Source organism: Ostrea edulis, chromosome 7, assembly GCF_947568905.1.
Source record: "Ostrea edulis chromosome 7, xbOstEdul1.1, whole genome shotgun sequence".
Classification (NCBI taxonomy): domain Eukaryota; kingdom Metazoa; phylum Mollusca; class Bivalvia; order Ostreida; family Ostreidae; genus Ostrea; species Ostrea edulis.
In genome coordinates, this window is record NC_079170.1 from 42,895,187 (window position 1) to 42,919,073 (window position 23,887).

A 23,887-nucleotide genomic window follows, 5' to 3' on the forward strand; every position below is an offset into this window, starting at 1 on the left:
ACATCTATCATTTAAAGCCTTTCATCAGTGTATGCACTTTTGAGGGCAGTGAAGTTTTAAGAACACAACCTCGCATTGGGTCAAATGCTGTCTGACGTGTTTCATACCGATTGTTGAGCCGTTCTTGGCACACTGATTTGACTGCGGATAACTCCGTTTACCTGATCAGGATATGGGGCTCACGGCGGGTGTGACCGGTCAACAGGGGATGCTTACTCCTCCTTGGCACCTGATCCCACCTCTGGTGTGTCCAGGGGTCCGTGTTTGCCCAACTATCTATTTTGTATTGCTTGTAGGAGTTATGAGATTGATCACTGTTCGTTATCTTCACCTTGCATCTTGTTTATACTGCTGCTGAACGTTAGAATTTAGCTTAGATATTCAAAACAGGAAATTTTTTCTAGATTTCTTAGCCCATAGACGAAGTGATACTTTTTCACTAGTATTCAGGTGACCGATAAGGCCTTTGGGCCTCTTGTTAGGATTTTCAGTTGCTTTCTAGAAAAGAGTTTGAAATATTCTTTTCATTTTTGTAAAAGAATATCACATATATGAAATCCACAAATCAAAGAGAAATAAACATGAATTCAATTGGAGGAATGCCGTTTTACAAGAGGCCAATGAGCCATATCGCTCACCTGAGCAGCAGCTCTTAGCGATAAACAGAGTTGAGCAAAACTATCATTATACCATCACTTTGATTCAGAAACTAAACATTAATTACGTAATTATAATCTCATTTAAACAAATTTAATTTAAGTATTCTTTGTGCCAAAGTTTGGTTGAAATTGGTCCATTGGTTTTGGAGAAGATTTTTAAGAGAGAGTTGTCAATGCATTTCCCTATTTCTTTATTGCCTCTTGTAGAAGAACGTGGCCCTTTATTCAAGCAGACTTGTATCCCATTTACCCAAGGTTGCTTTGTGCCAAGTTTGGTTGAAATTGGCTCAGTGGGTCTGGAATGGAAGTCGAAAATGTGGAAAGGTTACAGACGGACAGATTATACGAACAACAGGTGATCAGAAAGGCTTACTTGAGCTTCCAGCTCAGATGAGCTAAAAAAAAAATGTGTTAGGGGTGCATGCTAAAAACAAAAACTTTTCCATAGTATTTTTCGTATGGGAATAAGATATGATGACGTTGTCCATCTGTCAAATTCAAAATATATACATCTATGGAAGGTGAGAGTTTGTAAACGAATATGTATAAATCAAAGTACTGACAGTACAGCTGGGAGTAGCACCGCCTGGGATAGTGACGATTATATCAATAACTTGTTCACATCTGTTAATCTACCATTGACCCGATATCAATTGGGGAAAATTGTGTTTCTTCTCTAAATCCTCTAATTCAAATGAAAAATCTCTAATGAAGTGTTAAGAATAATGTCTATAGCTATCGAGAGAGCGAGTTGATTCCTTCGTAGTGGCAATTTGGAATCAGGGGTAGAAAATCAACAGAGAATTTAAGTTTTACTTGACTATGTGTATGAAAAGTTTTTGTGTCAATCAAATGGGAAGAGACAATTTTGATTCCTCGTACGATGAATACATGTACTTATCTGATCAACTAACTAATTCTGAGTTGCCTAAATATGTGTTGTTTTACAAGCACGAAATATTCTGATTTTACATTCTAAATACCTTATTGCTTTTCGTAGCATTCGACTAAATGAAATGATGTTTGTTGAATAATTAATTTTTCCAAAAATTCCAATCCAAGGAATTAGGAAATTAACTCTTTATTTAGAATATAAAAGAAATGAATAGCCAGAAAAGGATTAATTTCAGATTGGAAAGAATATGTATGGAAATAGTCCGTTGTAAACGTAATCGGACTGAAAAGAGGGGGAAATCTACTATACGTCTTTTGGAGGGGTCATACGGCTATAAAGGGGGGGGGGGGGGTCTTTTCCGTGGGGGAAGTTCAACTCCATAGCCATTTTTCCGGGCGACTATACAACACCGTAACAAAAGTTCAACATATTTACTGTTATCGTTTTAATCACTCGTGACTTTTCATGTATGCACAGGAGGCGGGAGTTTTCTATACTTTGAAGTAGAATAAGATTACAGCACACTCTAAAAAAAGAAAGAATATAGTTTACTTTAGATGTTATTATCAATATCCTTCTGATAATGTTCTCATGTCCTGTAAGATTTGAGCTCTAGGTTTCTACTGATTTTGCGCCCGAGGAATTAAGATTACGTGTTGTTTCTAAGGTAAGGAATAAAAAAAAAATATCTAGAAAATCAAAATAAAAAACCAACTTTATAATAAAAAAAAATTTCAATTACATTTGCCATTCAAAATTAGAAATTGTGATTCATCTACATATTACATATACTTATTGCATATATGTAGAAAACGTGTAGCTGCCATACCTTGTTCACTTGAAAAATGCTGGTAAGAATGCTTACCAAAATACCCTCATCCTGACGTTGGTATTTTTTTCTTATTATTGATACGATAACCATGCTATATTTTGGTAGAAGAGTGTACTTTTTTTTAGTATTGATGCAATATAATAGGTGGTCATGTTTGCAAGTATATATTCTATTATCTAAAAAAATATTTATTAAAAAAAAAAATACATGAGGGTAAGCACTTCGACGCTTCACGCCAGCATACTTCATAAATCGCGTTAACGCTTCGTGTAAAGTACAGTATGTAGGCGTGAAGCTTCGTGTAAAGTACAGTATGTAGGCGTGAAGCTTCGTGTAAAGTACAGTATGTAGGCGTGAAGCTTCGTGTAAAGTACAGTATGTAGGCGTGAAGCTTCGTGTAAAGTACAGTATGTAGGCGTGAAGCTTGGTGTAAAGTACAGTATGTAGGCGTGAAGCGTTGCTGTTCACACCCTCACGTATTTTCAAAAAATGAAAATGAAAAATATTCACATTTTATTTTCATTTCTGTTGTAATTCCCAGTCTTTGAAATAGACATACATATGCACTATACATGTAATTATCAAGATTCACACGCGCATTGTTCAAAACTATATCGCATTCATGAGGTAATGGCTATCATTACAAATGGATGCAATGTAAACTATCGAAATCTTAACTTCCTGTAGTGCCAATTAAAATTTGTAAATCAACATAAACATTTAGGCATTATTTCTCTCTCAAGATAATCATATTATATCAACTCATTACTTGCCAATGCCAACAAAAACTGGGATTTTGAAAAATCAAAATCAAAACTTAATCATAAAATATTATCGCTGATGTACATTTCTTTTATAAGACAACAATTTATACATGTTTCGTACCTCAAATTTAAGATTTTTTCGTGTGCCACATCACGTGGTACACCCCAAGTCCAAGCGTCATAGTTGGGTAACCCTATTTCATGGTAGTCTATCGAAAACGAAAGTAGATTTTTATCAATTTTACGATATTTACTAATTCATTCATTCATTTTATTCGCTCGAACCTCAATGGAAATGGTACGTGAGGTACAATTACGTCAGAGGAATGTATATATAGGTATGCAAATACGCAAAGTGAATATACAGATGTATACATAAATATGTACAAAAATTTGAAGTTATGTGTTTGGAGAACAGACTAATTTGTATATCTTTAAAATAAACATGCATAGGTTTCTAAGGTTTTTAACATTATTCGTTAACATGATTTCATAAAATTTCATTACATTTGGTCTCGTACAATATTTTCTGTGTAGATATTCTTTTCTTATACCGGATAAAGCACTGCACTCTAATACAAAATGATTTTCATCTGCAATTTTTGTTTCGTTGCATACAACACATAATCTTTCGTTATATGGTATACTAAACCATCGACCAGTCTCTACTGGGAAGCGATGGTTCGTGGTACGAAATTTCAAAAAGATGCTACTGAGTTTCTTAGGTAGATTTTCAAGATAAGTTTCCAGACCAAAACCTGTTTTAACAATTATGTACATTGTACCCTTGGAAGAGCTACCAAAAAATAAATAATGTAAAAACATCACTTGACCAAGTCTGGACACATTGATCCATAATACTTTGATTTACAGCGTTTGTTATCCATTTTTCATTCACAGTACCTCGTTCATACCATATATTAGAGAGTCCTCATATGTTCAAAATTCTATGAATACATTCAAACCCTAGATTTTTAAATTTGCCATTATAACACTGTGGATATAGATATTTGTAAAGAATATTTACTATCTTGTTTTCATGACTAAATGTTAATTTGGCCCAATAAGAAATCATTCTATTATACACATTAATATAAACAGGAAACGTCCTGTTTCGCCATATACATATACCATAAATGACGGAGTGGAGCTTTTAAAACGAAAAACATGTTTCAGAAATTTTAGATGGAGAACTTCTATAATTTGCAAGTTTTAATATCTCCAAATCTCACGCCCGTATATTAAAACAGGTAAAACGACTTTGTCAAACAGGTCAAGTTGGCACTTAACTGGTAAATTAAATTGTCTGATTTTTCTTATAACTCCATACTTAGCTTTCTGGGCTTGTTCGCATTGATGTTTGTTTTTTTAGCTTTGCAAAAAGAACCAGACCTGGAAAATACAATGCCTAGATATTTGAATTCTCTCACATTCTCAATAATAATTCCCTTATAATAAAAATATTTCTTCAACATAGGGCCCTTTGAGAAAATCAAAATTTTGTTTTTTCCACATTAAAAATCAATTTCCACTGCGTACAGTACACACACACACACACACACACACACACACACACACAAATCATTCAACGCGTGCTGTGAATCTTCAGCAGATTCAGCCAATATAACTGTGTCAACATATAATAAAATTAAAAGTTTTAGATATATCATTAATTCCTCTTCAATTGATTCAGAAATACTTTGAAGGCCAACTATTCCTAAAGTAAAATGTTATTACAGGTTATGGACTTCACCTCACATATGAAACAATATTTAAGGTGCAAGCAGTAACTCTGGTGCAAGCGTTTCAGAGTTTATTGGCAAAATTTGTTACTTTATTAGTATAGATACGCAGGCATTTCAATATTGTTTTATTCATTGGAAAGGGAAATTTCCATGGCAAATATAAATGTTTCTATTTGTAAAATTTAAATGCAGGTACATTGTATGCTTCATTAGAAAGCGAAATTTCCATGGCAAATACATTAAACTGGAACTAAAGTTGATGAGGTTTGTAACTTTATTTGATACATATATTTCTTTTTATTTAATCTTGAAATTTTGAAATAAGATAATTGATATTAACAAACTCGGTCTTTAGCAATATTTGATATATGATGAATTAAGGAAATAGTTTGTAAAAAGAAAAGTAAATTTAAATTCTACTCGAATCTTCCTCAAATCGTTCTACAGAGAACATTGAAATTCGTCATCAATATCACGAAGATCACACAGCATGTACATAATCTATTAAATTTGATTACGTTGTAGTGTCTGCACAATTCAATATTCAAAAGATGGTTAGACAACTTAAATTTATAGTTAACAACCTTTTACACTTTTTATCTATGTGTTTTGTTAAATATGTTTGCAGAAAGATGTTGATATAAAAGTAACCTTTGGAAGATCTAACAAGAATTTAAAATATGTTTTGTTTATATCCATCTAGAAGTATTTGCTTTATAACAGAAAAAAAAAGTCTATGTGATTTTCTGACCATATAGTTTTTAAAAACCAAGTGATGAGAATTCATGTTTGATACATGTATGTAAAATTCATTTGTCATTTCGTATCATTAAATTTTCGTAACAAGACTTGAGAATACAAATTTCTGTTTTCAATTAAAGCACGTTGTTAGAGGTATTTTTCCCGATACGAAGGATATATTTACACAAGTTTAAATGTGTACTTTTTCTACATCGGCACATCTGTAAAACGCCCACAATTCCGATCAATAAAATAAAATACTAGAAACATATGTGTGTCAAAAACATAACACAAAGTTTCTACATCAAACTCATGTTTAACGCATGAATTAACATCTTCAGTAGGATCAAATTTTACCTCTAAAGTGTTTTGAAGCTCAGGTACGGTAGAATTCAAACGCCCATTCACAACTTCGGAATTTTCACTATTTCATTTGATTGCCTTTGCGTTTACTCTACTGTGACAATCGTTTACTACGTTAGGGTTGTTTTGAATGACGTAATCTTTCAATGGAATGCAAAAGGACACAGGTGAGACAAGTGGTTTTTTTTGTCGAAACTTAATCAATCTTTTACTATAAAACGCAATGTTACCACATCCGTCATCGCTTGTTCTTCCATTAACAATTCAACACCTATAGATTTACACAATTCTAATAATTGCTTCCTAAGAGTATTTATACATTGATCTGTAATTTTGCGCTTTGCTGATACCAAATCTTCAGCATAGTTTTCAAAAATATCTACGGTGGGTCCTTCCAGTGGAAGATTATCAAATCTAATGTAGTCATCCTATGCAGCTATTCTCGGATTAAAACCACCAAAAATATATACAACACTCACATTTCTAACCTTTTTCGAGCAACTATTCTAATTGCTGAAAAAAAAGTTCACCTCAATTTTTTTTTTTGCAAAAGGTACTGTTGGAATATAACAAACACAAAGGAATTTTAAATTCAACTTTAAAACATATTACTCTATCTAATATATTTTCAAACAATTCTATGCGCGAATTTAAAAAAAAAACTTTTAAAGAAAATCACAATTTCCCCACTTTCTAAGTAAATGATCATCTGCTTTAACACAGCATTCACATTAACAGAGTAGGTCATACTAAGAAATCATTGATACAAACTCAGCATTTTGTGCATGTAGTTTTTCTGGAAGAGATCGAGAAATATTCCACGAAAACCAGTGCGCCATGTGACGCCATGAACTTGGTGAACACGCGGTAATATGGTGAGGGTTTTCAGATTGAAGGTCGGAACAGACACCGCAACTTTTAAGGCACCGACATTTTTTTCAAGGCCTTTTAGTCCGCGGGGACCCTAGCCTAGGTCACGCAAGCCGTTTGACTTCCCACTCGTAGAACACTGCATTGACAAACATGTAGGTGACCTAGACTACGGGGACCCGTGTTTATGACGTGCATTGTGTTATGATCGGTGATACAGTATGACCTTTACTAATGCGTGTAGGAATTTTTTAATAGAATTGTGCAAGACATCGTTGTTGATTATATGTTAGTGATATTTTGTTCGGTTTTCAATTTACATATTCAATATTGACCGACGATAGAAAAGTCAATTTCAATTAAATTATGCATTTAAACGTGTAATACGTAAATGTATTACGAACTATTTGCTGCTGTCCCTGCTACATGCTGTTACATCTGTTTTGAAAGAAGTGATAAGGTCCACACCACCTGAGTCGAGTGATTGCTGCATAGAGGAGTTAATGAACTCCCAATTTTGGAAAAGGTACCATGTCCAGCAAAAAAAAAAAAAAACACACACACAAAAAAACACCCCCCCCCCAAAAAAAAACCCCACAGGATCTCTGTTCTCTGTTGCCTCCCGTATAAAGCATTTGCAAGACCCCCCTAGCACAAAGATCCCTGTAAGTAGCTAGAATATACAGCTAACGTTCATTGTTAATCATAAAAATAAAATAAAAGGTTCTTGTTATAAAACTTGTGTTGCGTGACTGTGAGCATAATATTACGTGGAATGCTTTATTTCGTACCAAGTGCTACACTTACAGCAAATTCCTGAATATATATAAAGGACGATAACTCGTATTGAGCATTAAATTCACGCTTCACCAGTTATTCACGGGACTGGTCCAGTGTGTCTCAGATCGGAGAAAACAAGCGAAGTTAATAAGATATGGATACAGGTAGGTGTGATTCTGGTTATGGACGCAAGTGAATATGCCGATTACGCATTCAATTGTACGTATCTGATAAACGCAACGTTTTTTTTTGTTTTAAAAATACTTTCATGTGTACACGAACTTCGGGGCTGCCCGCGGCGTGGTGTGCAATATGTGCGTCCTATTAACCTTGCTCTCTATAAAATCCATATAACACACTATCATATTGGTCGAAAGCCAGCCGCACGTGCAGGGCGCTACCATTTATATCACTAGATATGGTAACACTAGGACCGATTACTTTGCTGTGTTAACTTTGTACAAATGACAAGAAAATTGTGCATGAAAATATTGTAACTCGACAATATACATGTAATATTCTCCCACAAAAACATAAATAAATAAAAAATTTAAAAAAACCCACCAGGGCCGGCCAGGAAAACATTATGGATTAAATGATATTTACGAATGAAAAACTCTAGAAAACCTGTGTCCGTTGCCAAATGCCACTGAATGTAGGGGGTTTGTGATTGTTTTGATGTTTTCCGCCACACTCAACAATTTTTCAGTTATCTGGTGGCGCCCAGTTTTTGTTGGTGGAAGAGAGAACCCAGATACAATGTACCTGGGAAGAGACCACCGACCTTCCGAAAGTAAACTGGGAAACTTTCTCACTTACCGACGCGAGTGAGATCCGAACTCGCGCCGACCAGAGGTGAGAGGCCGTGTGATTTTGAGCGCCATGCTCTAACCACTCGGCCACGGAGGCCCCTGGGGGGATTTGTGAACGGACCTCACAAAACACCAATAATATAAACCTGATATACACTAAAATGTGAAAGTTTGTTTAACTCGTGCAGGACAGCAGCTAAACGTGAATAAATTAACAAAACCAGCTCTTAAAAACCCCTACTAAGTAATTCTATTGTAGTCGGGTTGAGTATTCCGATTAGTCACAGTTCACTTCCGGTGACCTGTGACGTGGAGGACCATATATATATATATATATATATATATATATATATATACATACATACATACATACACACAATTGATATGAGTTCCCTGACTTGATACTTTAGAACGATATTCACCTACTTGAACTGCTTATTGTTTTGTGTTGTGCCTATTTTGCAACTTTTGTTTGTTGTTTGCTTTGTATGTGCTAAGTATGTTTTAATCCTATGAATGAATTAATAAATATTATAGATACCTGTGTTTTGCTTTGTATTGTGAAAACTTATCACAGCGAGTTCGACAACAATGACGCTGCGAGCAATTCTCGCTTTTCTAGAACCTGCTGACCATGCTATTTTAGCATAGGCTATTCAGGTGTACATGTATTATTCAACATTTTCTACTTTTTTAATTAGCATTTTCTAGCTTTCTACTTCTGCAGAAATATTCTGAATATATTTTACTACGGTTGTTTGGTGTTGGAGATTTATCATAGGTCTTCATTACCTGCTATACATGTATAGGTACATTGTTCACTCATTTTTGTGTTAAGAGATTTTTCATATATCTATAGTGCATTATATTGTTGCAATCAATTTCAAGTGCTGCTTTGCATTAATTGCATTTGTAGCAGTATTAGTGGTCAGATTGCCACTGCTAGTTTGACATATGTCTTCAGTTTTGCATGATCTTTGATTTTCCATGATCTTTGATTTTCTTGTTTTCTTTCCTTATTGTTTGTTTGCTTTTTCTTTTACATGTAGTATATATCTTTTCTTTATTTTTATCCCCGTTTTTGTTTGTTATTTATTCATTTATGTTTTGTTTCTTTTGGTTTTTAAAACTCAAATAAAAGTGCGATCTTGGAAATTTAGATATAATGCGGTAGGATTTTTTTTTTTTTTGTTTTGTTTTGTTTTTTTTTTTACATACAGAGTATAGTTAAATGATCCGGATCGGGGTCAAACGGTAAACTCAAACGATTAATGAAATATTTCCTAAAATAATGAAAACAAACACACTATATTCCAGATATACATTTATTATCATTATTATTATTTTATTCATTTATAAAGCGCAATATTACATATAGTTTCTATGCGCTGTACAATGTTTGTGCTAATAATCATTGATAATATACTAATAAAAGACCTGCAAGAGCTATAAAGGAAATGATAAAACAATAGAAAGAATTAAAATAAAACATGGTAGTAAAATGACGAAGTGGTTGACTGACTTGACAAGATACAATTGACATACAGGTATTCGTATGCTGGATCAAAATTCAGTTTGCAAGGGCTTACACATGGAATCCTTGATATTACACTGAATTTTACATTCACGGGGCATATTCACGCTTGAACAAGATTGTTTTAGGTTCTTGCGGAATGCTCCATGTGCTTCATTAGGTTAACCTAAAGTACATGTAACAACACCTACAAAAAGCGGTTTAATTGCATTGAATTGTGAAATTTTACCAGCGTGCTACTCTAGCGTACTCTGTTTAAAAGGATTGGTTTTGCAGTGTTTACTTTTTGTAGTTGAATTCGGACAGTTCCCCGGTACGATCTGCAGTTTTTGCTATATTTTATTTGCAGTGTATGCGGTACGTTTTGTTGTGTGCAGATTTAGCTGTACACTAATTTGTTTTTTACACGTATTCATAGATTGTTTTTCCTTCAAGCTCTACCAGTTTCATTAAGAGGGGATGAAGTACAGTATATATATATATATATATATATATATATATATATATATATATATAGTTACAATTGCACATTAGATATATTCAAGGTGTGGTTGTCGTTCAATAACTTAGTGTTCTTATCTAGATCTGTGTCATTATCAGGTATCACTTTGACACAGTTCTTTACTTTAGTTGAATATATCTAAATACCTTTTAGACACATTTATTGGTTAGTGAGCTAGTCTCAGTCACTCATTGTGTTAGTAATACCTGCGTTAGTGCTCGGCCATGCAATGTGTTATCAATACTTGAGTTAGTGCTCTAACATTCAGTGTTTTTTTTCAATACCCGAGTTAGTGCCCAGTCATTATTTCGTTGTTAAAGTTGTGAAAAGCATTATATATTTATTAAGCATTACAAAACTGAGTTTTAACGGACTAAAACGACAATCAAATATTTCCTATATGTTAGTTGTTTCTTAGCTTGGCAACAATGGGTTTGTAGGCGGGTCTTAGAATTTATGTAGAATTGATACGTTTACTACATCAGGGATGGTAATATTATTTTACCATGGAGGTCTCATTATATTCCAATCAATGCAGATACTGCATGTTTGTATATCTTTAGAAATGTGTACATTTTTATACACTGTAGCCAGTGTTTCGTGCACTTTCTACCTAGCTTTGTATATTTCATAGCCAGTCTCCTGTATACTGAATGTATTATTTAGTTAATTTGCATAATTCTGTTTTGTAGCCCGTGGTATATACACTGTCTGCAGTTTTACACAAATATTTATATGGTTTCAGTATACCTTTCAAGTTTTTAAAGAAAAAAGAATTAAGGATAAAAATAATAAGATATATTTGTGCTCTTGCTTACTTTTATTACTTATAACTTTAGTTTTTAAAAGAATAACTATTTCGTGAAGACGGTTTTCTTATAACTTTAGTTCTTGAAAGAAAAACTGTTTCATTTAGATGGTTTTCTTATAACCTTAGTTCTTGAAAGAAAAACTGTTTCATTTAGACGGTTTTCTTTTAACTTTAGTTCTTGAAAGAATAACTGTTTCATTTAGATGTTTTTTTTACCAAGCGCTAGTAGTTCTGATGTGTGAATTATCAAGCTTTAGACTAGGTCAGACATATAGTAGACTACTATTATACATGTAGCAGTTATGTTATCTACTCTTTGACTAATTCAGAGTAGTGTTAGTTTTGTCATGTTCTTTGACTAGCTTCGTCCAGCTAATGTCCATTGAATTTTGATAACGTCCTCCAGGCGTTGGATAGCCTATACTAGTTCAAAGTTTTTGTGGTATTCAATTAAGTTTCAGATTCAAGACTTAAATCAGTTTTCTGTGAAATGTATGGTGTCCACCATGGTTATTACAATCAATATGATATGTCACAAAGCTATCCTGCACAATTTCAAATGCCACAGTATACATATTACCGCATTACACTTATGTACCAACAGTTATGCAACAATGTATCCAGCCATGCACACGAATAAAATGCATCAAATTACAGACACAAAAGCTAAATACATGTACACCAATAGTGTCCTCTGACCACACAGCGGAAATACTATCAAAGTCACAAGCACCCACTCAAAACATTGAAACAAATGTGGCCAAAAGTTCGGAATTGCTACAATGCAATGTCATTATCAATATGCCAGTTCCTTCTATATGCAGAAAGTCAGGTCCAACACCAGACAGTATTGCTGATAAGAAAGAAAGGACTGATCATGAGCATGAAGGCAACAGGACAGATATTGAAATTCAGATAGATATACATTCCAAAGAGAGTAAATACAGAACTACCTGTCACAATGACCTGTGACACTGTCCAACAATGGTCGAGTCCAAACGAGGAAGTTGCCCAAAATTAGATCTAATTTGTCAATGATGGATCCCAATGCAATAATTGGTACCCAGTCAAGTTGAAGCGGTAACGTTGCCCTTGATCTTGCTGAAATCTTTGTTGGCAAATTGTTTCAGAAGCAATATATCAATTTAGATGCAATAGGATCAACAATTTATCTTGCAGAAACATTTCTTGGTAGAATGTTTCAAAATCCAACACTGAGAATATCAAGTGCAAGGAAGTTGAGTCTATCTCTTGCAGAAACATTTGTTGCTAAAATGTTTCAAAACTACGTATGTGCCATCAATCCAGAGACAAATCACGAGCTTGTCTCAAAAGTCAGTTCAGAAGCTGAACCCGAGGCTGAACCAGTGTCTGTCATTGAAGCATATGTACAAATACAGTTACCGGATGTGCCTACCATGCTTATCAATAAAGACACAGAAACCACTGTAATATATATTATTTCATAACACAGCTACTGCTCCCTCAAATGGGGAGAACGGTAGTGAAATAACCACTAACATATCTTGCATTTCACCAGTACATACTGACATCAGTGTACATGCACACATCCTTCCGCAGACTGACATAAAACACAGCTGTTCAATCAAGGCCACTTCCAAAACACAAAACATCATTTCATTGGCCTCGTACACATGCTTGGTGTCCTGTACCATATACTCAAAAGAAATACAGCTTCGGTTTGCCTACTGAGTACAAGTGCTGGACTATACCTTGGTATAAACAAGTATGCAGCCTATTATGTCACAATTCCAGCTTACGTTTACTGTTCCATTTGATGGTTTACCCAGAGTGAAATTCAATTTAAATGATACCTTTTATTAAATGAAATGGTCTTCGTCTTTACCAAGTTGATATCTGGCTGTGACAACAGTGAAGAGTTTACTATCACATGGCTGTGTCTACAGTGACTGTTTGTTTATTAATATACAGTCTTTTACTGTATTCTTGTTTTATTACATGCAGTCCCAGGCTGTGTATTGTTTTATTTTGTCTCAAGAGACTGGTGTTGATTCCAGTGTGTGAAATTATATACATTTAGACTCATTTACTGTAGACCAACTTAAAATAACAAATACCACAAGTGTTTTTTTTTTATCTCGTTATTTCATAGCTTGAGAGAAATTTATCCCTTAATTCTGAATATGCATAAATTATTTACATCTATTACTGTTTATTCATTGATGCTATTTTCTAAAGCCTAATTTGTTTAAGTAGTGGAGACAAGTGTTAAATATGTAGCTATATTAATTCACTTTCTGGAGTCACTTTATATACAAATCCACTGTTCTATAGATTTCGTCAAATTGTCTAATCTTTCTTTCGCACTCTGTGATTTTCTTAACAAATATCTCTAAACAGGCAATCCGTTTCAGATCATCGATGGATGATGGTAGACTACACCCCCTCTTCATTATTCTTATTTCCTAGAGCTGTGATGAACATTTTAAGGGCTGTGATCTTGAACAGTGCTGGAGAAACTCTCAACAGTTGCTTGAATGATTTAAGTCGGCTGTCAGTTTGTGTGCGACCTTTCTCGTGCTTAAGGAATCATTCCAAAATTCCACATTTGTGGACCTTCTGAAACGGGGAGGAGTGTAGTCGGGTTGGGTATCCCGATTGGTCACCGTTCACTTCCGGTGACCTGTGACGTAAACAACCATATGTACATGTATATGTGGGAATTCCCTGACTTGACAGTCGGAACCATGCCTTAGAACTATATTCACCTGATTGAAGTTGAACTGCTTGCTGTCTTGTGTCATTGCGTCTGTTTTGATAACTATATATATGCTTTGTGATATGCCTTGTATGTGCTAAATATGTTTTAAAGGAACATCTCATGTTTTCAAAGTGCACAGAATTACATGCAGTTTGTCTTCTTTATGCTTATAGTAATTAATTCTGATAGTTCGTTCGCCGAAATTTTGCGATAATTAACCACAATACAAGACTTAAATCTAAGCCCCGATTTCAAAAAGTCTAGTTAGTGAGGTAGTCACGTGGTACAGTGACGTCACATGCGCCCTTCTTCGATCAACTGGTTGTGAAAGTAGTGCGAGATATTATTAAAGACTCAGCTTTTAGGGGCCTAATTTATTCACCATGAGCAACATTTAAATCAATGTTGACAAATTTTCCGAGTTTTATATGCTTTTGCCACCAGTGCATACATATAGCGATGTAAATATCAAACTATAGCGGGGAAAGCGTGTATGAAATCGGCAATATTGCGAGTAAAATATACTGTTTGGTAATGTTATTCCTTTATACATCTGTAATTGGCGCTGTTTTTTCTAAATTAACAGGGCAATTATTATCTATTTATGGATTGGAAAAATTATAATACGTTACATTGTTGACAACTAGGCCAAGCTACTGTCACGGTGCATTTCGGAAAGAAAGAATGAAAAAGAAAAAAACACATACAGATCAATAAAAAATAATCAAATTTGAAGTGAAAATCACATTATTTTATTTTGATAAAGCAATATTATTATTATTTTTTAATTGTGATCTCACGTCGTTAGGAAGTGGGAGCACGACGCCATACTGACGCACTCAAGAGTTCAATGAGGAAATGATTTTATGATTCAATTCAAAGTTAGGAAATACAACATTCCATTATTTATATAATTAAAAGTTCAATTATTTTGTATCTTTTGTAGTGCTTAACTTCGATATATCCATTTTGTCGCAGTTTATCAGGGTCTCTCTCCAAGCGTTTTTATACACCCGTCTTTAGACGGGACGTATTTTGGTACAACGATGTCTGTACGTCCGTCCGTCTGTCCGTCCGTCCGTCCGTTCGGGGTTTTCTCTTTATAATTTCATTTCCCTTTCACATATCATGCTGAAACTTGCTGTGTAGCTTCTTTGTGGGTCACTCTGGATCATACTGCAATTTTGATCCATTTCGACCTTTTTTCCAGGAGTTTTTCCCCTTTATTTGGAAATAATTATTATATGGAGGGTACATAATTTGTCCACCCTACTCCTCCCACAGTTTTTAAGTGAGAGCCTTCTTATTTTGTGGAGTGTCTGTATGGGTATTGAAGATGTGCATGTGGGATGGATTTTTATTTTCTGCAAATTTTGAGAAAATTACAGGTTGTTTAACTTAGTCTATTTAGAAATTAATATTCTATGAAGGGTACATAATTTGTCTTCCCAACTCTTCCCACAGTTTTCAAGTGCGGACCTTCTTATTTTGTGGAGTGTTTGTATAGGTACTGAAGATGTGCATCTGGTGAAGGATTTTGATTTTCGTTCATTTTTTAAAAAAATGCAGGTTGTTGAACTTGGTCCATTTTGAGGAAATCTCAATTTTTAAGTTAAGACCCTTTGTTGATATGAAAGTTTGGCACAGCCTCATGATGGCTTATACTATCTTAAGCAAAGTTATACAAATTATAGCACAAGAAAAACACCCTATGTAAGCATTTCACGGGCGTATTATGTACCGTTTGCGGTACTCTTGTTTGAAAACGTGACAGGGTGGGTTTTTTAAGGTAAAGTTCTTGCTCCAACAAAAAAAAATCCACGTCTTTTTCCTCGTACCTTCCTTCGACAAAATGAAAAATACTCAGTCTAAAACCATTGTACACTTTCTCTGGATTGACCCGTATATAATCAACAGTAGATACCAGCCACTTTGCACTAAACAGTTTTAGAACACCCATAATGCAAAATACAGATATCTTGTTCTTAATCTCACAATTGTATCAAACGCAGTCTTTGCTGAAATTATGTCCTACAACAGATGCGGAACTTCCAACATCAAATAATAGCCCATTTCATCATCTTTCAGAATATACTTGAAATTGTCTTTCAACTTTTCAACACTACCATCTGGCACAGTAATATTATCCTTTGTATCCTATTCTAACCCTAAACAAACGAATATTTGCACTGGTACCCACTGACATTTTTCATTCGCTCTTAGGAAGCCTAATATATTCAAATCTGCTTGAATTCTAGTACTGACCATCTTTGCATCCATGAAAGTTGAGGAACTTCGTATTCCGTCATCTAGATACATAATTCTGTAACCTTGTAACTTTCAATACTTAACTACTTCCTTCATGCCTTTAAAAAATATATACTGTATAGGGGAATAAATTCACGGGTTGTAATTTTTCCACTTTAGTCAAATTTGCGGGTTCAAAAATTCGCGGATTCGAATCACTATAAGCCCAATTTTTTTTAACACATTATGTCTTAAAGAATAATAAAAATATTCACGGTTTCTTAAATTCGCGGATTTGTATAGACCGCGGATATCACGAAAATTTCCATCGCGATTTATTTTCCTCCTATACTGTAACCAGCAATACTGAGTCCAAATGGAAGCGACCGAGAAGCATATTTGTAATGCCATACATGTATTCTTTGTCTAACCCTTGCATAACTATGTGATGATACTTACTTTAAGGTCTAATGCTAAATGATAATGACCCGATTGAAGTCAATATCTAGAGGTATTGGCATCCTCGTACCTGTACTTGAATTTAAACAAATGTGGGTTGACATGCCTTTAGTCTTAAACCAGCCTTTGTTTGAATTTTTTACCTGCTACTGTCAACGTTTTTACTACTGGTACCCCGTTTCTTTACTTCCAGAATGCAATCTTTCTCCACTAACTTTTCTTTAGACACAAACTACTATTGTTAAGTAGTAGTTACCCCATATGATATTGTTGGTTATGTGCAGATACCCGATGGGTGTGGTCATAATGACACGAGGGAGCGTAGCTCCCGAGTGTCATTATGACCACGCCCATCGGGTATCTGCACATAATTAACAATATTATATGGGGTAAGTGACTTGTACCATAGTTTACTATTATTCATTATAATTTATTATAGCTTTCGGAAGCGCGGTCGCCTGTTTACAATATGATGCCAATTGTTATGTCTTTACATTACACGTTGTACACCATATATTTCTATCATAATGACTGTCTATCACCGAAAAATGTATGTTCATTAATTATTTTTAAAAGGCCGTTTTTAAAGTGCATATAAATGTTTGGACTGTTGGTTTTGATATTTTTATTTAACATTTACGCATTCTCCGACTTTTAGTACTGATATTGGCTTTAAAGAATTGAAAATTAAAAATGTTACTCTTTTGAAAATCCTATTTGGTATCCTTCGTTCTAATACATATTTTGACTAAATTGGCTGGGAAAACATTTACATTTATATACAATAGATTTTTTAAAAATGGTGAAACATAAGGGAGAAAAAAAATTAAGAATTGTAAGATACGAAACCATAAAAGAAACACAAGTCTGATTCACTCTGTCCGCTAAATAAGTTTATCTCTCAAAAGCGTTCTTATCACGTGACTGGGTCTTTTATAAAACTCTTTATAAATGATACCCTTGTTTCTACGTACACGTGTTTCTCGACTTGAGGAGAATATGGAAATAGAGAGTCTTTGGGACGAGACCATTGAGGATATCATCTTGTATCAAGGTTTAAGTGAGATTCAGTGCGAATATCTATAATGTATTTGGAGAACTTAGTCTGAGTCAATTACCTGTGTTTTATATGTGCAATTTTGATATGGAGGAACTTCATACAGTGGACAGTGATGTTGTTGTTTTTTTCTCGAGAATGTGGGCGGGGTTTGAAGAAAAGTGTGGGTTATGTACAGATAACCCACACTTTTAACAAAAGAAAACGTGCCAATCTATGGTACAACTGCAGATTTGTTATTAATTCAATAGGTCCCGGTGTAGTAAATAAAGGCATTTTACAACTAAATTTTAAAACGACTTGCTCCTATTGAACGCTATTGACCTACATTTTCTCTCAATTGCCCAACAGGTGAACTAATGCTATCGCTTGACTGATTACAATATACCACAAGAATTGCCCTTAATAGCTTGTTCAATTTAATGATCACCGTTTTCAAACATTTCCCTTATCTTATTCATTTTTATCCATTTTTTCTGTGAAGTGTTTCCTCACAGGAACCGGTAATCATGTCAGTTTCGGTGCTTTCCTCCTGTGTCCACCCTTGTTATAGCGGAAATAGTGCCCCGATCTCCAGATTCCCGTAGTTGTAGAGGTTGAGTGGAAATTTGGCTTTGGATGAGATCACAAAGCCTTTACATGCTTTTTGCGGTCGAAGTCCCTTACGTTTAACCCGTGCAGGACGGCAGCTAGAAGTGAATAACTTAACAAAATCGGCTTGCTAAGCAATCGTATTGGTCAAAACATGAATACCATTCATGGACTATGCCACTATACAGGCTATACCATTTTTAATACACATCGTGAATACAACATTTTCCCGCCATACTACTTAAACGCAGGGATATATAATTATGTTACAGCATGTGTTGTCATTTTTAGCTCACTGATCACCCATTGTCCCTCGTTTATATCTCCGCCCGTCCTTCCATATGTCTGTCCGTCTGTCTGTATACTTTCAACACTTTATACTTCATCTCCAGAACCACTTGGCAAAGTTTAACCAAACTTGGTAAAAATAATTCTTGGGTAAAGGGAATTCAAAGGGAGATAGGTACGAAAATGCAAAACAAAGTGGGGTCATTTACAAATCTTCTACTCGAGAATCACTAGGACAGGGAAATTGAAATTTATATAAAAACAGTCTGACATCCTGCAAATACACCTGTGTTAAAATCAAAAACCCCAGGAATAGGATGGGGCCACATTTGGGGATCAAAGTTTTAGATATGATTATAAAAAGTAAAATCTTTAAAAATCACTCGGCCAGAAAAGATGAAATGTACATGACATCTTCCTGACATAGTGCAGATTCAAATTTGTTAAAATCAAAGTCTCCGGGTGAAGGTGGAGGCCACCATATGGGATCAAAATTTCATAGGGAGAATCTTTAGAGATCTTCTAAAGAACCACTGGGCCAGAAGTTTGGATACACATGGAGTTTACATGAAAGTTTCCTGATATAGCACATATTCAAGTTTCTTCACATCGTGGCCTTTGGAAATAGGATGGGGCTACGATAGGGGATCAACGGTTTACATACGAATATATGGAGACATTTTTGAGAATCTTCTGAAGAACCACTGGACCAGAAAAGTTATAAAATTACATAAAAGCTTCCTAACATAGTTGAGATTCCCGTTTTTTAAGAACATGACCCCAAGGAGTAGTGTGGGGCCACAATAGGGTATAGGTGATTCATATTTGAATAAGATATTGTTTAGATAAACGATGGGGTATCAATATTTTACACGTGGATATTTAGGCAAAATCTTTTAAAAATCAAAGAACCACTCGACCAGAAAAGTTGAAATTCACATGAAAGCTTTCTGACATAGCGGAGATTCAAGTTTGGTATCATAATGACCCCCAGGAGTAGTGTGTGACTCTGATAGGGGATTTTATTTTTTTTTTTACATACGAACATCTTAAAAATCTTCTTAAGAACCACTTGGCCAGAAAAGTTGAAATTTACATGAGAGAATTCTGACATTTTGCATATCCAAGTTTGTTAAAACATGTCCTACTGGAGTAGTGTTTGACCACAATTACTTATTTACTTAGTCCTCTTCGTGCTGGTCAGCACATAAGGCCGTCACTAGAGACTTCTATGCTGGTCTATTTTGTGTCCATCTCTTGACCTGACCCCATGTCCAGTTGTTCTCTTTCATTTCTTTATCCACCTATCTCCTCCGGGTTTTTTTTTTATCTCCCTGATTTTCTCTTACCGGGTGGTGAGATTCTAACCCTAAAGAAGGCATACATGTACTACATCGTCATATTGACTGATTTCATTTTAAAACATGAATGGAAAGATCCCACCTCTAGTGTGTCCAGGGGTCCGTGTTTGCCCAACTATCTATTTTGTATTGCTTGTAGGAGTTATGAGATTGATCACTGTTCGTTATCTTCACCTTGCATATAGTAGTATGTAAAACTTATACGATACCAATTTTGATGCATCAGATGCGCATTTCGACAAATAATGTCTCTTCAGTATATCTATATTCTACTTTCACTTTATTGCATAGCTGATTACCTCAGTAGATGAGGCTGTCAACTGCTGATTGTTTTTTTTTTTTACTAAAGAGAGAAATTTGGGGGGGGGGGGGGCATTGCTTTTTGGCCGCCAGTTGCTCTCGGGGTAAAAGGTAAACTTTCAAAACTCTTTTGCAGACCAATAGGACACCACCTATCCAAATGATGAATTAGTTAATGTAAAAAATAAAAAGAGGAGTTAGGAAAAGAAGAAAAAGTGACAGACGAACGGACAGACGGATAAGCCAGGGTAACAGCATTATACCCGAATTTTCGTTAGAATGTGAGGGTTTAATAGATGAACATGTCAAATGATATCCTCAATCTTATATAAAATGTAAGTAATGATGACGATAATGAAGCTACAGTGCAAATCCCCCTGATGTAAACTCTGCATTTGTTCAGTGATATTGGTTTACACGTGATACAATATGCGGTATCAAAGCTTATGATGTCAGTCACAATTCTTTGAGAGCAAGCCTTGGGAAATTCGACAGAACGTTCTGGTCATTAGTGAGATCCAACAGAATATTGTGGTCCTTAGTGAGATTCGACAGAACGTTGTGGTCCTTGGTGAGATTCGACAGAACGTTGTGGTCATTAGTGAGATTCGACAGAACGTTCTGGTCATTAGTGAGATCCGAAAGAACGTTGGGGTCATTAGTGAGATCCGAGAGAACGTTGTGGTCATAAGTGAGATCCGAGAGAACGTTGTGGTCATTAGTGAAATCCGAGAGAACGATGTGGGTCTTAATCAGGTCCGACAGAATGTTGTGGGCTTTAATCAGGTCCGACAGAACGTTGTGGGCTTTAATCAGGTTCGACAGAACGTTGTGGTCCTTGGGTCTTTTCAATCAGCGTTTACACCTGTACCTTTGATATGATACCTCTGTACTATTTTCGTAGGTCGTCTGATGATATCTGTGCCGGTTGTACTCCTAGTTGTAGCTATAGTAGCAGGCTTTGCAGCGATGTTCTGGACTCGAGACAACAGAAATCTCCCACCCAGGGAGCCAGGAATACCCTTTATAGGAAACGTGGATATGAAGCCGGAACCTTCGTACTTTCTGTAAGGAAAAACTTATACATTCTATCTTGTACCTGTGACAAGATTTCACATACTGCAATGTGTTATTGATATAGTGTAATCCTGGAGCTTTGCTTGATCGCTAAATCATTGCTATATATCGCTATTTGTTGATTATTGCCACGCCTCTTAAATTAGATGTGTGATAAAAAAAATCACAGATGTTCTGTTGATTGCACGTCTTTGGTTTTCAACAAACGTGTACCGTCCGAGGCTCTGTATCTGGTAGATGCATGATACCTAACTGTAGAAGCTACATGTAATCATTTATGATGAAGGAATAGACTTACAGTAATCATAAAACACAATACTTAAGTACAGAATCAACGTATCACGTTATAAGAGGCAGTGATGTCACATACATAAAGTATAATGTTAACTTGTACAGTGTATACAGGGGCAGTGACGTCACATACATAAAGTATAATGTTAACTTGTACAGTGTATATATAGGGGCAGTGACGTCACATACATAAAGTATAATGTTAACTTGTACAGTGTATATATAGGGGCAGTGACGTCATATACATAAAGTATAATGTTAACTTGTACAGTGTGTACAGCCACCTTGTAAGATTGGACAATTTGAATATATATGGCGAGTTAAATATTCAAATCCGTTAACGAATTTCATAAATTGCATATGTCATAAGCACGAGTCACAGGGGCTTCTTATCCATTTTGTTCCCAATCTATAAATAAATATCAGGGGCGGGTCCAGGAATTGCGGTTACGGGGGCGCCACTTTATGAGGCAGTGGGTCCAGGGCGAAGCCCTGGTGGGGGTCCAGGGGGCGAAGCCCCCGGAAGCTCCTGGATTTTACAGATTTTATGAGGCTTGAAAGATTTCTCCTATTTAGTCATTTGTACTATTTTCTACATTTTAATGAGGTGAAATTAAGAAAATGACGCAAATTTTAAGAGGTTTTTTTTTTGGGGGGGGGGGGGGAAATTAGGTTCTCCCAATCAAGAAATCAAAAGATTTTGTCATTTATTTCTCCTGGAGTGGAAGAAATTGTTGTTTCTTTTATCGTTTAGTACATTTTCCGAAACAAGATACCGCGATTTACATTAAATTTGAAAATTTTAGGCGGGGGTGGGGGTTGGGGGGGGGGGCTGCATTTAAAATCAGGCTGAAATAAAATATTACCTTCCAAAAATTTCCCGTTTTAAATACGTCATTTGCGTAAAAAAATGTCTAGGTTTTTCTTTCTAAATGTAAACACTCTCGAGAGTTTCCGGAAGTTGGAAATTAGTTTCATTACAGAATTTTGAGCTTTGTTTACAACTGGTATCCATATTCGTGCCATCCCTTGTTAGATATTGATATATATATTGAGAACAAAATGGATAAGAAGTCCCTGTGTACGAGTGTTAAATTCTATTTATCAACGCATATCTTAATTTACAAAACAAAACAAGGTCTTTTATCGTCAATGTTAACAATTTCAAAGGATGACCTGATGTATCGTTTGTGTTGCGCTTGGATGATTGACCAACCTAATCTGCATAATTACGGTATGGATCTGTTCTACGAGTTCAGATCGTTTTTCCGAACCCGTGTTATGAACCTGGGAAAAGTACTGTTCTGTGATAAATATGTAATATTACATACTGCAAAGGAGATTAAACAAGAGGCCCATGGGCCACATCGCTCACCTGAGTCACCTTGGTCCATATCAGAAGATTTTCCATATCTATTTGCATGTAAAACCGTAGTCCTTATTATGGCCCCAAACCTTCCCCTGGAGGCCATGGTTTTTGCAAACTTGAATCTACACAATGTCAGAAAGCTTTCATGTAAATGTGAACTTCTTTGGCCCAATGGTTCTTGAGAAGAAGATTTTTAAAGATTGTCCCTATATATTTGTATGTAAAACTTTGATCCCCTATTGTGGCCCCATCCTACCCCGGGGGGGGGGGGGGGCATGATTTTAACAAACCTGAATCTGCACTATATCAGAAAGCTTTCATATAAATCTCAGCTTTTCTGGTTTAGTGGTTCTGGGAAGAAGATTTTTAAAGATTTTTCCTATATATTTGTATGTAAAACTTTGACCCCCTATTGTGGCCCCATCCGACCCCTGGGGGCCATGATCTTAACAATTTATAATCTGCACTATATCAGGAAGCTTTCATATAAACCTCAGCTTTTCTGGCTCAGTGGTTCCTGAGAAGAAGATTTTAAAAGATTTTTCCTATAAATTTGTATGTAAAACTTTGATGCCCCCCTTGAGGCCCTATCCAATCCCCGGGGTCCATGATTTTAACAAACTTGAATCTGCACTATATAAAAAAAAACAAAAAAAAACAAAATAAAACAATTTTTTTTTACCTTTTGACCCCCTATTGTGGCCCCATCCGACCCCAGGGGCCATGATTTTAACAATTTAGAATCTGTACTATATCAGGAAGCTTTCATATAAATCTCAGCTTTTCTGGCTTAGTG

At 35.4% G+C, this 23,887-nt stretch overlaps 1 protein-coding gene across 1 annotated transcript in view; it reads left to right on the forward strand.

Annotated features, from left to right (window-relative positions):
* Window positions 1–7,603: 7,603 nt before the first annotated feature.
* Window positions 7,604–23,887, forward strand: part of LOC130048152 (cytochrome P450 2B1-like) — a 20,810-nt gene continuing 4,526 nt past the window's right edge. The window contains exons 1-2 of the mRNA XM_056144486.1: window positions 7,604–7,813; window positions 21,259–21,421. Of these exons, the coding sequence (XP_056000461.1) occupies window positions 7,804–7,813; window positions 21,259–21,421 (173 nt within the window). The 5' untranslated portion in view covers window positions 7,604–7,803. The remainder of the gene's footprint in view (window positions 7,814–21,258; window positions 21,422–23,887) is intronic.